The sequence below is a fragment of the Ambystoma mexicanum genome, chromosome 6q, assembly GCF_040938575.1.
Source record: "Ambystoma mexicanum isolate Mex_15411 chromosome 6q, UKY_AmexF1_1, whole genome shotgun sequence".
Classification (NCBI taxonomy): Eukaryota; Metazoa; Chordata; class Amphibia; order Caudata; family Ambystomatidae; genus Ambystoma; species Ambystoma mexicanum.
In genome coordinates, this window is record NC_090937.1 from 1,608,595,523 (window position 1) to 1,608,614,427 (window position 18,905).

General features: G+C 45.4%; 1 protein-coding gene across 1 annotated transcript in view; it reads right to left on the minus strand.

The window, feature by feature from the left end:
- The window catches only part of LOC138515386 (coagulation factor XI-like), a 299,654-nt gene extending 280,811 nt beyond the window's left edge, over positions 1-18,843 (minus strand). Inside the window, exons 1-2 of the mRNA XM_069630247.1 lie at positions 18,798-18,843; positions 2,436-2,586 (exon numbers count right to left, since the gene is read on the minus strand). Of these exons, the coding sequence (XP_069486348.1) occupies positions 2,436-2,586; positions 18,798-18,840 (194 nt within the window). The 5' untranslated portion in view covers positions 18,841-18,843. The remainder of the gene's footprint in view (positions 1-2,435; positions 2,587-18,797) is intronic.
- Positions 18,844-18,905: the final 62 nt, after the last annotated feature.

Consider the following 18,905-nt stretch of genomic DNA (forward strand, 5'->3'; position numbering starts at 1 on the left):
GAGGTTATTAGCTCCTGGCAATATCACAGCAACCTCCGCTTTACTATTTTGTGAGATACCCCACGACAGTTGCAAGGAATCAAAGGTTAGAAAAAAAACAGTGGCCATCTTGGAATGATGTAACCTAGGGTGTACATGACCATCACCATACCAGCCTTAGCCGCCATGGAAGACACGATTCAAACTACGACGAGTTAAATGTGCCACTGAACTGCTTTCATCATTGCCCTCCACACCAGGCATGAGATCAAAGATCAAGAATTGTGCTCAATCATCGGTCCAAGCCATCCTTCATGCACTGGGTCACCATGCTGGTCATGATACATGACAGTGTACCTCCCCCTCAATGAAGCCCCCCGTTTATTGTGAAACTGTCTTTAAAGAAATTGCACCAACAAAGGGGAACAGACCCAAGAAGCCAGCTTACATCATCTATCACTAACAGGAAATTCTTTTTGACTAATCACAATAACCTTCCACAAAAAGCTCAAGCATCACACATATCAGAGACCTCAAAGCTAGAGATATACTGTGAATAATGATCAGAAAGAATCTCATTAGGCACACCTGGAAGATGAAAGATTTTAACAAAACAACATGAGCTTAACAGCTGCCTGTAAATTAAGTATTATAACCATAGTCACTCAGCTACCTGCAAAGGAGTGCAATAAACCCATAGAATTGGTAACAATCGTATTCCGAGGCTTTGATGCCACTTCCTAAGGTCTAAATGAGCCAGCGTGAGGATGTTCTTTAAGTACAGACAAAACAACTTAGTACATATTGGTGAACACCAGCAAACAGAGAAGGCCACCCAAAGGATCTATTTGCCAACTTCAAGATAGCCGCAATACCCTTATGAAAAGCAGGAGCTGTATCACGGCACATGACCCACTCATCAACCTGAAGCTTTCACCTGCCTGGACACAAGCAGGGCCTTTACAAAAAGATGATTTCACCATCCTTCTTAATCTACTTAACCCTAGATGGGAGAGAAAACACAGTCTTCTATTGATTTTCCTGAAACCTAATAGACTAACAGCTCACTCTAGGGTCAACACAAACACTGTTCCTGTCGTAAAACCTTCAAATGTATGTATGTAGCATGAATTTCAAACAGTTATCGAGTGCCTAACTACTGTTCTCTCCATTTGGAATAACGCCCGTTCACTGCCAATTACTCTCATCGAATGACAAAATAATGTCTCCGACGTGGATTCAAAAGCCAGGACATTCTGAAATCCCTATTGCCTCCTGCCTCTCAAAGAGACCTGTGACTAGCGCTCTACCTGAGGTGGCAGTCTCCACAAGGAGAGCTTTCCATGTGCCTGGATTTCTCAGAACCAGCCCAGATGCACTATTTTGAGATCTTTAAAAGCTTTCCAAGTTTAGCTACCCCATCACAAACCCCTGACAAGATTCTCCTTCTTCAAAGGATAAGATCATGTGTAGGTGGAAAAAGGCATAGTTCTATGTAAACTGCCTATAAAACTTTTCCAACCCAAAGAACACTGAGTTTCCCAGTCACACGTTCTTTGTATAAATTTGCCAATGTGTCCTGTTTACCTGCTCTTGACCGGTGCCCTAGGGAAATCACCTATACTTTTAATTAATCATTACTGCTTTTTGCCTGAAATGCCTTTTGGAATTAAGTTTCATCCATTCATTTGTAACATGATTTATTGTGCCTTTACCCTCATGAATTTTTGTTTAAGCACTTTGCCACGATGTCCAACTGTCTCACATCGGTCTCAAATTGGGGGATATTCTGTATATGGCACCATACGGTATCTGGACTTTTGCATCGAAAATGAATTCATCGAATTCATTTCCATCAAATTTTATTAATTGATAATACTTTCCATCGAAATGCATTTTCATTGAATAGATTTCGATGGATTTTAGGGTTAGGGTTAAGGCTATGGCAAGGGTTAGAAATAGGGTTAAGGTTAGGGCAAGGGTTAGAATTAGGGTTAGGGCTAGGGTTAGAATTAGGGTTAGGGTTAGGGCTAGGGTTGGGTTTAGCGTTAGGGTTAGGGTTACAGTTAGGGTTAGAGTTAGGGTTAGGGTTGGGTTAGGGTTAAAGGGGGGGTGGGTGTGGGGGTTGGGGGGTCCTGGGGGAGCAAGCCCCCCAATATACAATAAACATTAAAACGTTACAAGGAGCTGGCCAGTGCCGACATTTAAGCTCTGGTCAGCTCCATGTAACTTTTTACCATGGAAAATAAAAGCATCGAAATGCTATCTTTTACTTTTAAAAGCACATATCCATTGAAACTCTTCCATCCGTATACACGATGGACAAGTTTCGATGGATATGTACTTTTACATGTAAAAGACAGCATTTTGATGCATTTCCATTCAATGGATTTTCATTAATGCATTTGTGTTTTGATGCATTTTATTCGATGTAAAGACCATACACAATACCATACCTTGATTTGCTTTGGTTCACGTATGCAGTAAAAAAGGTGAAAAACGTGCAGAATGGGTGGTGGGTGCAGATGAGCTGGCAGTACTCTGCATCAGGAGCCAGGGTCATTTCCACGTCATTGCCCGGGAAATCCATAGACATCAACAATGCACCTGAAACAGCAATGAAAGGGACAGAATTCGAAAGGTGTGGCAATCTGAGAGCCGTCTAATCTAAACAAAGCATATGCGCTTCTTGTTGCCAAATCAAGTTCAGCAAAAGAGTGCAACGAGACCAGGCACGTAGCACATCACTCCTCGGCTCAGCACACGTTTTTAGTTTGCGCTAATAGATGTCGCTTGCAACACCTATAAGTCCAAACTATTGCATTTGAGTACAGATAAGGAGGACTGGCATATGATGACATTTGTGGAGGGGCACACAGTTTATAGGTGTTGTTTCATTATGAGCCCCCCCATTGCCTGCCCATGGCCATGCAAATCTCTGTAGCTATTCCCACCCATTCCTGCCTCTCCCCGCCCAAAACGCCTCATCATGGGAACTCTTTGAGCTCGCCCACTTTAACCTAGCCTTTCCATTTGTTGATAGTTGTTCATGCCACACACTGACGTCAGGCACATGGATGTTCATTAGTTTGGGCTATTAGGTGTTGCAAAACCTATACGTGGAAACTGTTGCATTGTAGTACAGCTAGGGAGTGTTAGGTAGAACTCTCAATGGGCCTCATTACAACCCTGGCGTTAAGGGGTTAACGGCGCCGCAAAAGGTGGCGGCGCCGTCATCCCCTTAACGCCTGATTACGAGGTCCCTTTCCGGGTTGGCGATTTTAACGCCTGCTTTTTGCAAGCGTTAAAATCCAACCCGCAAAGGGACCTTGGTGCTAAGTACGGTGCCGCAATTTGCGGCACCGTACTTAGCGCCTTCCCCATTCCCATTGAGCCCTATGGGGCAAAAATGGGAATGGGGAAGGGCCCATGGTGAATGGGGAATTACCGCCCGCCAACCTTGGAATGGGGTGGTAATTCCCCATTCCGCCATGGCGGACCCCGGCATGGACCATGGTTTAGCGCCGGGGTCGTAATGAGGCCCAATATGTGCTAATCTCCCTTACCTTTTGAGACCCCCAGCAACCTAGCTGGATTTCTAGGATTTTATTTTTTTACATGAGACAAGGGAGAGCCTTTTTTTCCCACTCTTCCATGTATTTTGCTGTGTGTTTTACTTTTGTGTTCTTTGGTTATGGAGTTTTAAAACAACTCCATGGGCATCATCTTTTACTGTGTGACACACAGCACCTTCAGTGCAGTGGCACAGGGATGTCTTTCGGACTTCCCAAGGTTTAAATACCTTCTCTGGGACTGAATACTGTCTCCCAGAGCAATTAAAGTTAAATTGACTTTACTAGCCTCTTTAAATGTACTGACCCAGCACACACCATCTTCCTATAGAGTGCTGGAGGGGTTGCCTAGTTTTCCCTGAGTCAAAACACTAATGTAAGTCAAATGTTACCCTTTCCTACTTGAAATGGATGGTGGCAGTGGTTTAGATCAAACTACCATGATTTTTCCCGACCGCTAACAACGGTAGCTAAAAATCGGATCAGCCATGTTTTTCAACATGGCGCCCAAGACTTATCTTTAAAAACAAACTCTGGTCGACTTTTTTTGCCATTTCTTTTAGGAAAGGTCCCTCTTGTGTTTGTCTCTGCGCACCACACCAGACTTGGTCCCTTTGTCCGTGCCCTTTGGCGGGCTTCTGTGCTGAAGCCCACCTCTGGTGCCAGAGTGCCGTGGTCGATAGGATGTGAGTGAGGTGCCCGAAACTCCCTGTGCTTAATCTCCTGAATGCACTCTGGCAAGATTGGCCGGCTGGCTGTCTGGCAAGGACAGCCAACCTGCTGTGTGAGTGACAGCCAGGCTGCAATGAATGGGGGAAAACTGTTTAAAAGCTGGTCTGTGGGACTTGGAGAGCAGAGTCGACCACTGGAACGAAAGAACCGAAGACGAGCCGAAGGAAGAGGACTGCTGCAACTCCTGGACGAGCGGTGAAGCCCTGCTGCAGGTCCGAATTGCCTGAAACTCCATCGACAGAGAGGCCCTTCAAGGTTAACTTCTTCTCTTGAGTTTGGTGATAACAACCAACTCGCAGGCCACCTGGACACCGTCCCCATCTGGTCGAATTTTCATCAGAGTGCTGTTGAAAATGAAATAGCCAGAGGGAAGCAAACCAGCTCGTGGACTTTAAGGGACTCACACCATAAAACGACGCCTTGCTAAAGCTTTTGGCCACATCGCTGGGCAGTGCAGGAACCTCCAGACGTCGTCCTTCTTGTCCCCACGACTGAAGCTCAAGACCAGCGAGATCTGCTCAAACTGCCAGGAACAACTGCCTCAGCTACAGCTCTTCTTCATTAACAAGGTACTGTGCAAATGCGGTCCGGAAATCTTTGCGGCCATCGAGAAAGTGCGTGAAACTCTCCTCAACTTCGAAGGCTTGTCCTTCCCTTAACATTCGTCAAACTTTTCGCCTAGCCAAATTCTTCTAATGTCTGTGGCAAAGACTTAACCGTTATCTACCAGCACTCAGTATCAGGTGCTCAGGTATCAGATTTGAAGAGAGATTTACAACTTCAATCTTTTCGTCTAAGGGTAAGCCTCTGAGGAGATCAGGTAGAGCTATCCAATACAAAGTCTCTGAACCATTGACTTTGGCCCAGGCCTGTTGAGAAAAATAGCTGGTTGTAGTTAACTGAAACCCTTTACCCTGCCTATGAATGTATTTGGGCTGTCTATTCTTATAACCTTGTCTTTTTACCCCTTTATTAAGCATCTAAAGTGCCATTTTGCTCCCACTTCAGGGGAGCTAAACTTGTTCATTTAATTACCGGTTGTGTATTTGTGGTTTATTAGTGTGTGATATTGAGCTGCTCTTGCTAGTGTAATGTTTTGAAACTGACTGAGTAAATAAATGTATATTCTTTTACCAAGAAACCTTGAGTAAGTATATATTTGAATCACTGTATTTGTTGGTCCTTTGTGTAACTTGTTCTACTGCCCACTTAAACTCTTGAGATAAGTCTGGCTGCTCAAATGTGAAATTGTGCTTACACTTGTAGTCCTAATTGCCTGTAGTGTTCCCCAAAGGTACTGCAGGTGATTCTGCCTAACACCCCTTACCCCCTCTCTCTCTAAATGATGCACCCTGCCTCCACTCTCTTTACCCCTACTCACCCACCCTACATCCACTCTCTCTACCCCCACCCTGTATCCTCTCTCTCTACCTTTGCCCAGCCACCCTAACCCCATTCCTTCTACCCCACACACTGTAACCCTACTCTTTCTAACCCTACTACCCCCACTCTTTCTACCCACACCCACCCCTCTCTCATCATACCCCCATTCTGTCTACCCCATCCAGCTACCCTACCCCTGGTATTTCTACTTCCACCCTTCCTAACTCCACTCTTCTACACCCATCCACCCTTACCTCATTCTTTCTACCCACACCCACCATACACCCACTATTTCTACCCCCACCCACCCAACCCTGACTCCCTACCCACACCCACCCAACCCTGACTCCCTACCCACACCCACCATACCCCCTCACCCACCCTATGCCCACTATCTCTACCCCACCATCCACCTTAGCCAACTCTCTCTACCCCGATGCACTGACCCTACCCCCACTGTCTCTACTCCCACCCACCCTACATCCACTCTCTCTACCCCCACCCTACATCCACACTCTCTACCCCTGCCCAGCCACTATACCCCCATTCTTTCTACCTCACACACTGTAACCCTACTCTTTCTAACCCTACTACCCTCACTCTTTCTACCCACACCAAGCCCTCTCTCACCATACCCCCATTCTGTCTACCCCATCCAGCCACCCTACCCCTGTTATTTCTACCTCTACCCAGCCTAACCCCACTCTTCTACCCCCACCCACTCTAACCCCCACACTTTCTACCCCCACCCACCCTACCCCCACTCTTTCTACCCCCACCCACCCAATCCTGACTCCCTACTCTCACCCACCATACCCCCTCTCCCACCCTATGCCCACTATCTCTACCCCCACCACCCAACCTTGCCAACTCTCTCTACTCCCATGCACTGACCCTACCCCTACTGTCTCTCTCCCACCCACCCTACCCCCACTCTCTCTACACACACCCATCCTACCGCCACTCGCGTTACACCCACACACCTACACTCACTCTCTCTAGTCCCACCCACCCTACTCTCACTCGCTCTACTCCCACCCACCCCACCACATTCCCTCTACCCCCACACTCTCTACTCCCACACACCCACCTGATCCCCACTCTCTCTACCCCTACACACCCACCGTACCCCTACTATCTCTACTCCCCCACCCACCACATTCCCTCTACCCCCATTCTCTCTACCCCCACCACCCTAACCCATTCCGTCTACCCCACCACCCAGCCGACCCCCACACTCTCTAGCTACACCCACCCTACCCCCACTATCTCGGCCCCTACCCTACCCCCACTCTCTACCCCACGCCCCACTCTCTCTGCCCCTCCACCCTACACCCATTCACTCTCCCTTCAAACAGCCACACTACCCCCATTCTGCCCACATCCGCCCACCCTATCCCCATTCTTTGTGCCCCCTCCCACCCATCCCTGACTCCCTAACCTCATCCATCCTACCCCCACTATCTATAACCCTCCCAACCCAACTCTCTCTACCAACAGCCACCCACCCTAACCCCACTGTCTCTACTGCCACCCACCTACTCTACCTCCCACTGTCTCTACTTCTACACACCCATCCTACCCCACTCTCTCTACCCCACCCACCCTACCCCCACTCTCTCTACCCCCACCCAGCTACCCTACCCCCATTCTCTCTACCCCCACCAACCTACCCCACTCCCTCTACCCACACCCCTCAGCCTACCCCCCTCTCTCTCTAGCCCCACTCTATCTACCCACACCCATGCACCCTACTCCCACCCTATCTCCACTCTGTGCCCCCACTCACCTGCCACTCTCTACATCCACCCACCCTACCCCCATTCCCTCTACCCCTCAACCCTACCCCCACTCTACCACACCCAGCCACCCTACCCCCATGTTGTCTGTCCCCACCCATCCTACCCAACTCTCTCTACCTGCACCCACACTACCAAATCTCTCTACCCCAACCAGCCTACCCTCACCCTCTCCACTCCCACCAACCAACCTCACCCTTTTCTCTCTACCTCATCCACCGAGCTCAGCCCCTTTCTCTCTATCCTCACCCCTCCTACCCCTCTCTCTAATGCCACTCATTCTACCCCCTCTTTCTCTACTCAATCCTACCCCTTCTTTTTACCACACCACCTACTCTGCACCCTTTATTCCCCATCCACCCTACCCCATCGTACCTCCTCTACTCCCTCACCCACCCAGCATATCCCCTCTCCCTATCCCCTCTCATTCTTCCTCTCACACAGTCACTTTTCTTAACCTCTCACACTCACCCTTTTTCGCTCACATTTCTTCTTGCTTATCATCAATGCCACCCTCTCTCAAAGGCTTCCTCCCTTGCTCTATTCCCCTTCTCATTCTATGTTACACCTGCACCCTTTATCGCATACTCCTTTGAAACTCTACACTCTCCTCCTTGCACCCTGGCGCCTATAAATGCAGAATGCAAAGAACAATGCCAATAGTGTTGGCGTTTACTGCAGTAAACGCCAAAACTATTGGCCTGGCCAGTGCTTGTAATTTTGGGCTAGTAGGTGGCACTTGCAACTTCTATAAGCTGAAACTATTGCATTGGAGTACAGATTGAGAGGAATGGCATATGAGGAGAGGCACACAGCCTGTAGGTGTTGTTTGTGTATGAGCTCACCCATTGACTGCCCATGGTCATGCTAATCACTATGGCCATTCCACCCAGTTGTTGCCCATCTCCACCCAAAAGGCCTCCTCATGGGAACTCTTTGAACTCTCTTTAAATAAGCGTGCCTCGCTGCTACTAAAGAAATTAAACAAATGGGCAGAGAACATAGGGCATTTGAAAAAGTTCCAAACAGGCTTCCGTAGAGCACATAGTACGATACATAACATCCATGCTCTTCATTACCTTTTGCTGAAGCAACTTTACGTAAGCGGAAGCTCTATCTGTGCTTCGTGGACTTTTCTAAAGCCTTTGACACGGTCAAGCGTCAGAAATTGTGGGACAAATTTGGGCCTTGATTCTAGACTTCTCCACTATATTCAGACTTTGTATAGTGATACAAAGGTAGCCATACAGTTGAACCAAGAGGGGATGATTTCACGTCCAATTAGTACTTATGTGGGTTTGAAGCAGGAGTGCATTCTTGCACCCCTGCTTTTCAATAGTATGTCTCCGATTTGGATGTAGCATTGTGTGGGATACGTAATGTTCCCCTTGAATTGGTGGTGAGCAAGCATTATGGTTACTGTATGCAGACGACACTGTGCTCATTGATTATACACAAGTTGGAATGCAGCTCTCAATTGACACCATTAATGTGTATACAACAGCAAACAATCTAGGCATCAATACATGTAAAAGAGCAATCATGGTAAGAGGTGCTAAACCCAAGCAGAAGCACTCCTTTGTTTGGAAATTGAATAATTCTGCACTGAAAGTAGTTGACTGTGATATATATTTGGGATTCCCATAACGGGCTCACCAACGCACTGCTATCATTACAAGTATATTTCATCTCGTATACTCAGGAAGTGGAAGATGATGAAGTGTTTTGTTGCCAGTGCAGGAGGAAACAACCTAGTTGTTTTAATTAAATAATCTACTGCACTAGTATTATTCCCCGGCTGACCTATGGGCTTGAATTATTCTCAGAACCATTTGTGGGCTGGTTGGGTAAGATAGAAGGTAACATCTTGAAACTCCTCTTAGAAGTACCTAGTGCGACCCCGGTGGAGGATCTCAGACGTGAACTAGGACTTTATTCTCTTAGATCTCACTGGCTTATAAAACGGTATAAGTTATATCAATCTCTATTAATGATTGCACCTAATAGTAACACTCTAATGGGACTTATCGCACCCAGGTTATGTGCTAAAAATTCGAATCCTTTTCTATCCGCACTTACGGAGACTGCCAATCGGCACTTCTGAGATATTGATCTACTAGATGATAAAGTCTCAGAGATGCCGGATTTCTTAAATCAGCTTAAAAGGAAGACTAGGGCATGCAACAGGGAAAACAAATATTCACAAGCTAAGCAATAAAAGGCCTTATCGTGAATACAGTTAGCAAAGCTCTAGCATTGTTGGTCCCCTGTCCCTACCTTCTTAAAATCTGCAATGGAAAAATGCGAGAGTTTATTACTCATCTACGTTTTAATATTTTGCCCACCTATGAGTATATCAGAGGTTGGTATGGCATAGCACATGAAGCCAGACTTTGTAGATTGCCATCATGCAGTGGAAACAAATTGCCACATACTAACACAATGTCCTAGCTTAATTGAGCAATACACAAGGGTCCATCAGCCATTTGTCAGTAGTTTGGAGAACATTCAAGATAAGCAGTTTTGGAGTACATTTTATGGAGCTAAATCATTGGTCATTACAGAAGCTGTTTTCTTTGTCTGGAAAGAGGCAGTGAAGCTGCTCTAGTGTCTCAATGATAAGTTGTCTGTTTTTGGTTATGTTGGTTATTGATTGGTTTTATCAGTCTATGGTAATTGGTCTTGATATGTGACATAATTTTAAGCATAGAATCATGTTTTAAATTTAGTATATACACACATTGGGGGCAAGTACACTGACCGTATGAATTTGTCATTACAGACATATGTTTATTGTGACCTACTGCATTGTAATATATTATGAATGAATTTTTATTATTTTAATGTTTATGATGATTGTAATATGATAACCTCTCTTAATATGTCTTGTGTTGTGGTTAAGGAGTTCTTAAGCAAATACACATTAACAAGAAAACAAAATATAATCCTTACCAACAAATGTTGTGCCTGCTAGTGGTTTTTCAAGGCAGTTTTCTGAGAGTTAATGACTTAATTAGAGTTGTAAACCAACTACTGGTGTAATAAAAATGTCTTACCAGGTCTGCCTTCTGTGAGAAACCTGAAGGTATCGCACCTGGTAGTCCCGGGGATCTGTCATCTAGGTGGCCAGGACACAGCCATCGCTTTTGGATCCAGTTCCTGGGGGTAGGCCAGTGCAGGTGGATCACCTGCATGAGGGGTCCGCGAGGAGTGGAAGTGGGACACCGGAGGTGAGACACAGTATCCCCTTCCCACTAACACGTTTTCCCCATCCTACCAGGTAGGATCCTAGGAATTCATCACCGCACACCTCCTTCTACGACACACGTTCTCACAGACATATCACTGTGAGCGACAACGGACTAACATCAGAGCCGTATACCTACCATGTCCCAACAACATGGACGGGCAAGGTCAGGCAATTACGGATTATTACACACACCTGACTTCGATCACACTTCCCCACACACATAAAAGGCAGAGCACGAAAGGACACTCTGAGCGAGGCAAGCCATATGAGGAAACAGCAGTTCCAAGATGGCAGTTTAATACAAGGAGAAAGACAGGGAGACAGGAAAGAGTCACAAGGAAGGAAGTACCCGTGACCTCTTAAGACCATTATGTTCGTGAGCCATCGAAAGTAAGAAACCGAAGACCAGGAACTAAGGCTGGTCAAACTTGCACAGTGTGTCGGAAGTACCCGGGCTCTGCTGCATCGATAACCAAGGCGGGGAGGAGTGATTGCCGCTATAGTACTAGCCTAGGCTCTTACAACAAAGTGACATCAGAAAAGACAGTACAGCCGGTGATTCAGAGAGACTGACACCAAACCAACTTGTCTTTTGAACCAAGGTTGCTGTGAAAAGGTAGAAGACAAGATAGGGGATCATAGGGGACAAACTCATGTGTCCAGTTTCACAAGGCATCACGGCAAGCAGAGAACAATGGGATGAATGTATAGGGGCTGGTCCTTGCTTGATGGACAGTTCTCCCAACAAATAGAAACTGTATATAACCTTGAAGGTACTTTTTTCTAAAGGGTTACTGGTCGTTTTGTTTTGTTTTGACAGGGAGCAGCTGATCAAGAGGAAGAGCCCTGTCATGAGTGGGTTTATTAGCGTGATAAGATAAATCCAAGTTTTTAAAGAGTTGTGAGTTACAGTTTGTAAATAGAGTTTAGCCCGTTGACTAACTGGAGGAAAGAAAATGAACGATAGAAAACTACGTGAAGGTGGTGACATGCTATGAGCCTATGCTATGAAGGAAACAGAGCTCTGAAGGCAACAGTGTTTGACGATGATCAGAAAGCACAAACCGCTCCAATACCCCCACCGTCTTGAAGGAGCAGTCTCGCCTAACAACGACGCCCAATTACGTTGTGGGGGAAGAGGGCCTGACAGCCTTCTCAAGGAGAGAGAAGGGAGCAGAACTGAAGCGACAATCCCGCTGAGATCCCAGTGAGTGCCCAGCTGTAATACGAGCCTGAGCCACCCAGATAAAACGCTATGCCGTCATATGAAGAAAAGGTGAATGGCAACAGAGGTGGCTCTTCTTTCCTCGGAGACATGAAGAGGTTTGTCATTAACCTTTAAGAGACCAGTAATTTTACAAACAATGCCTATTATTCCACCCTGGGGAAAAGATTCTGAAGAATAAATGACGTTGTAGTTTGAGAGACAGAGAGTCTTTAACAAGTTATAAGAAACAGTAGATGAGCCAAACCTATGAAAACAACCACTGTAAAGAATATTTTGGGAAATACATAGAATGCTTGTGTTATATACAAAGAACTGATAAAGAACAGCAAAGAAAATACCCTAGTGGTTACTAGTGTATGTTGCTCAATGAGAGACTGAGAAAAGATAACCAATACAGCAAGGTAAGGGATCTCTTGTCACGATATTCCATATTTTGAAGTTCAAGTTTAATAAAAGTCAGTATATTCTGTAAAAGACACCTGTGTTGTCGTTTGTCCCACCCACAACGTTGTGACAGTTGTAAACAACAACATTGTATAAAGAGAACAGTGTGTGAGGCGTTTGTAATGAGTGATGTGGAAATAATGGGAAACCAAAGGAGTAGTTGAACTTTATAATTGAACTTCGTCAGGCCAAAAAAAGATACCATACACAGAGTGCTCCGTCACCACGTCGGTGCTCATTCGCAAATCCCTGTTAGGTATCCACCTGATGCTGAGTGTGAGAAAAAGGAATACTGAGACCGAAGTGGTCATGTAACGGGTCAAACTAAACCCTGTGCACATTCAAAAGTCTTCGATAGTTTAAAGTACATCACAATTTGTCTGAGCCTGGCTGAGGGAGATTAATTGAGTGAAAGAAAGGGATCTAAGCCCAAGCAAGCGGGTTCTGGGGTGTACTGTGAGACACCCGAGAAAAAAATATTTGAACTTTTATTTCAAAGGAATCTGAGCCTGGCCGAGGGGGATCCAGTTTGAACACCCAAATTGAATACTGCAAAAGGAAAAGAACATTTCCGTGTTGATTTTGTATACCACGCCCTCTAAGTCAAGAGACTTGCAAGAAGTAAAGAGGCTTGCACACATAGCGTAATAAGGTATGATAGGATTATAAAAGCAAATGGTAATGTAACCAAGTGGAGTATAATAGATCTCACATGTAATGGGCAAAAAGACCCATTATTAGGCATTGGGTCTAAATATAATGGGCAACAGAAACTGCAAATAAGACCACAGCTTTAGAAAAGATTATCACATTAATGCAGCAAACATTATGATTAAACTGAGGGGACCAATAATGAGACAATGGAATGTTCTGTTACAGAGGGATTTATCCCACTAATACACGACAGACCGTACACCAGGATACACCACAGATGGTAAGGCACTAGTCTATGAGAACCTAATTTAACAAATGCATCTAGGGTATTTGAAGCGAGTTACTCAGGAAAACCTGTGTATGCTGTCTCCCCTGCCTAGCACAAACCAATTTGTACAATATTCTGAAGACTTTTTGGATTATCATTATTCCCACATGGATTGGTTAACAAACACTGATGAACTATGAAAGTCGTACATACTGGGCCTCATTCCGACCCTGGCGTTAACCAAGGCGCTACTAGCGCCTTGGTTGACACCGTTATCTTTCCGACTCCGCCATGGTGAATGGCGGAATTACCACCCCATTCCAAGGTTGGCGGGGTCGGTAATTCCCCATTCACCATGGGCCCTTCCCCATTCCCATTTTTGGCCCATAGGGCTCAATGGGAATGGGGAAGGCGCTAATTACGGCACCGTAAATTACGGTGCCGTAATTAGCTCCTAGGTCCCTTTGCGGGTTGGTTTTTTAACGCCTGCAAAAAGCAGGCATTAAGTACCAACCCGCAAAGGGAACTCGGAATAGGGCGGTAAGGGTTTAACGGCACCGGTCTCGTTACCGGTGACCATTAACCCTTACCGCCCGACTCGGAATGACCTCCACTATCTTACTTTATTTTATGCCTGTATTACCAGTATATTTTGTTTTTCTTTTCTTTTCTTTCGAAACCCTCGAAATCCCCCCTTCCCCAACCCGTTATTTCGGTCACTACTGTATGTTCAATGATGATTTACTTTTATACTAATGAAGAGAATCAATTATGCCCAGATTTGAAAAAGGCACTCAGCCGAAACATGTGTAATCACAGGGCACATTTATTTACTAATGGAGAATCTTAAACTAAACCGTGGCGCCTGTCTCTGATGATTATGCATACAAAGATTTATCTGGTGAATGTGTGCTAATGAGTTTATTATTTTCATGTGTGGTAGCAGGTGAAAAGCTGCAGTTTAGAAGAATGCAGGTGTATGCAATTAGTTGTTTGAGTAAAGTGTTGGTTTGGAGTGTGATTTGAATGTTGTTTGTGTGCTGTCTGCAAGGCACTTTTGTGACAACCTGTGGCCAACAGGGGCTAACAGGGAGCACAGAACGGAATAGAGAAGCATATTGCAGCAACCCATGGATCTGGCTTCCCTTTTAAATAGCACCCCCGGGGAATGGACTCCCAAAGGACAGTGTTCATACATTTAAAGTAACCCAGAGGTAACTTTGTCAGGGGTCACGTGAGCAGTGCCTAGATGTATGATCCTGGATGCATCTTGCAGGTCCCCTACCCTCTGCGGGCAGCCTCACGCAGATGGAAAGAGGACTTCTGGTGGTGTTGGGATGAGTAATGTGTTGCTCTTGGCCCAGTTGAAGCCCCTTTTGAGATGAAAAGACCTTTGAAAGATTGTGGTTTTGGGGTCAGGGGTCATAAGGGCAGTCCCTAGAGTGACCACGGAGGCTTCTTGTAGGTCCCCTGACCCCTGCAGGCCGCCTCAGGCAGATGGAGAGAGTGCCTCTGGTGATGTTGGGGTGAGCTCTGTGTTGCTTTCAGCCCAGTTGAACCTATGTTATTTTGCTGTTGGAGTTGTGTGTCGAGATGTGTTGTTAGACTAGGGCATGATATGTCAGGTGCACCTACGCCATGGCAAAAATCCAGGAACCACAGTATCTAGTCAGTTTCCTGGGCCCTCCCTTCTGACTGCCCACTGACACCTCAAAAACACTGAGTGTGACATGGGATTATACAGCTGGATATGCATCATAACCTAACAACTGACCAATCCAACCATGCACCACAACACAATCATAGCAATGCCATGCACCACAACACAATCATAGCAATATCATGCACCACAACATAATCAGTACAATACCATGCACCACAACACAATCATAGCAATACCATGCACCACAACACAATCATAGCAATATCACGCACCACAACACAATCATAGAAATACCATGCACCACAACAGAATCATGGCAATGTCACGCACCGCAACAGAATCAGTGCAATACCAAGCACCGCAACACAATCATAGCAATACCATGCACCGCAACACAATCCAAGCAATACCATGCACCGCAACACAGTCATAGCAATACCAAGCACCGCAACACAATCCAAGCAATACCAAGCACCGCAACACAATCATAGCAATACCATGCACCGCAACACAATCATAGCAATACCAAGCACCGCAACACAATCCAAGCAATACCATGCACCGCAACACAATCATAGCAATACCGTGCACCGCAACACAATCATAGCAATACCGTGCCCTGCAACACAATCATAGCAATACCGTGCACCACAACACAATCCAAGCAATACCATGCACCACAACACAATCATAGCAATACCAGGCACCACAACACAGTCATAGCAATACCATGCACCACAACACAATCATAGCAATACCGTGCACCACAACACAATCATAGCAATACCGTGCACCACAACACAATCATAGCAATACCGTGCACCACAACACAATCCAAACAATACCATGCACCACAACACAATCATAGCAATACCAGGCATCACAACACAATCATAGCAATATCATGCACCGCAACAGAATCAGTGCAATACCATGCACCACAACACAATCATAGCAATACCAAGCACCACAACACAATCCAAGCAATACCATGCACCACAACACAATCCAAGCAATACCATGCACCACAACACAATCATAGCAATACCGTGCACCACAACACAATCATAGCAATATCACGCACCGCAACAGAATCAGTGCAATACCATGCATCGCAACACAATCATAGCAATACCAAGCACCGCAACACAATCCAAGCAATACCATGCACCGCAACACAGTCATAGCAATACCAAGCACCGCAACACAATCCAAGCAATAGCAAGCACCGCAACACAATCATAGCAATACCATGCACCGCAACACAATCATAGCAATACCATGCACCACAACACAATCATAGCAATACCAAGCACCACAACACAATCATAGCAATATCATGCATCGCAACAGAATCAGTGCAATATCATGCACCGCAACACAATCATAGCAATACCAAGCACCACAACACAATCCAAGCAATACCATGCACCACAGCACAATCATAGCAATACCGTGCACCACAACACAATCATAGCAATGCCATGCACCACAACACAATAAGAGCAATATCATGCACCGCAACAGAATCAGTGCAATAGCATGCATCACACCACAATCATAGCAATACCAAGCACCACAACACAATCCAAGCAATACCATGCACCACAGCACAATCATAGCAATACGTGCACCACAACACAATCATAGCAATACCATGCACCACAACACAATCATAGCAATATCACGCAACACAACACAATCATAGCAATACCATGCACCACAACACAATCATAGCAATATCATGCACCACAACAGAATCAGTGCAATACCATGCATCACAACACAATCATAGCAATACCAAGCACCACAACACAATCCAAGCAATACCATGCACCACAACACAATCATAGCAATACCATGCACCACAACACAATCATAGCAATATCACGCACCACAACACAATCATAGCAATACCATGCACCACAACACAATCATAGCAATATCATGCACCGCAACAGAACCAGTGCAATACCATGCATCACAACACAATCATAGCAATACCAAGCACCACAACACAATCCAAGCAATACCGTGCACCACAATACAATGACAGCAATACCATGCACCACAACACAGTCATAGAAATACCAAGCACCACAACACAATCCAAGCAATATCGTGCACCACAATACAATGACAGCAATATCATGCACCGCAACATAATCAGAGAAATGCCATGAACCACAACACAATCATAGCAATACCAAGCACCACAACACAATCCAAGCAATACCATGCACCACAACACAATCATAGCAATACCATGCACCACAACACAATCATAGCAATATCACGCACCGCAACAGAATCAGTGCAATACCACGCATCGCAACACAATCATAGCAATACCAAGCACCGCAACACAATCCAAGCAATACCATGCACCGCAACACAGTCATAGCAATACCAAGCACCGCAACACAATCCAAGCAATACCAAGCACCGCAACACAATCATAGCAATACCATGCACCGCAACACAATCATAGCAATACCATGCACCACAACACAATCATAGCAATACCAAGCACCACAACACAATCATAGCAATATCATGCATCGCAACAGAATCAGTGCAATATCATGCACCACAACACAATCATAGCAATACCAAGCACCACAACACAATCCAAGCAATACCATGCACCACAGCACAATCATAGCAATACCGTGCACCACAACACAATCATAGCAATGCCATGCACCACAACACAATAAGAGCAATATCATGCACCGCAACAGAATCAGTGCAATAGCATGCATCACACCACAATCATAGCAATACCAAGCACCACAACACAATCCAAGCAATACCATGCACCACAACACAATCATAGCAATACGTGCACCACAACACAATCATAGCAATACCATGCACCACAACACAATCATAGCAATATCACGCACCACAACACAATCATAGCAATACCATGCACCACAACACAATCATAGCAATATCATGCACCACAACAGAATCAGTGCAATACCATGCATCACAACACAATCATAGCAATACCAAGCACCACAACACAATCCAAGCAATACCATGCACCACAACACAATCATAGCAATACCATGCACCACAACACAATCATAGCAATAACATGCACCACAACACAATCATAGCAATATCATGCACCGCAACAGAACCAGTGCAATACCATGCATCACAACACAATCATAGCAATACCAAGCACCACAACACAATCCAAGCAATACCGTGCACCACAATACAATGACAGCAATACCATGCGCCACAACACAGTCATAGAAATACCAAGCACCACAACACAATCCAAGCAATACCGTGCACCACAATACAATGACAGCAATATCATGCACCGCAACATAATCAGAGAAATGCCATGAACCACAACACAATCAGAGCAATACCATGCTGGCAGTAGCCATCAAAATGTGCATTTTGCATTTAAAAACATATCATATTTTTGGGCAATGGCAATGCACCACTGGTTGCTAATTTGATGCTAACTCCCAAAAACATTCCTTTGGGAAAAGGTAAATGTGTAACTATACAAGTAAATTCACCCCGTCCTCACAAAGTCTCTGAAAGTAGCCCCTCCCCTACCATGTGATGCATTATCCCCACCACCTCCTAGGTGTTGTTACGCCCCTGATATCAGGGAACTCTGGCAGAGAGGTGAACTCTCTCTAGGCAAACACAAAAATTGTGTGTAGGCAGTTGCAGTCATGGACAGGAAATGGCTACTGCTGAAATGAGGTAGAACGAATTTTTTGACTAGAGCGCCCACACAGTGCAGATGATTGATACTCAAGATAACGCTGGAGTTCATGCTCTTACCATCGACAGTCCCCGAGAGGATGGCCAAGAGGACTAGGGTCATGACTGATAGCTGCATGACCTGCATCTGAAAGAGAGAGGAGTGTTCCAAGTCTTTACCTATTGCAT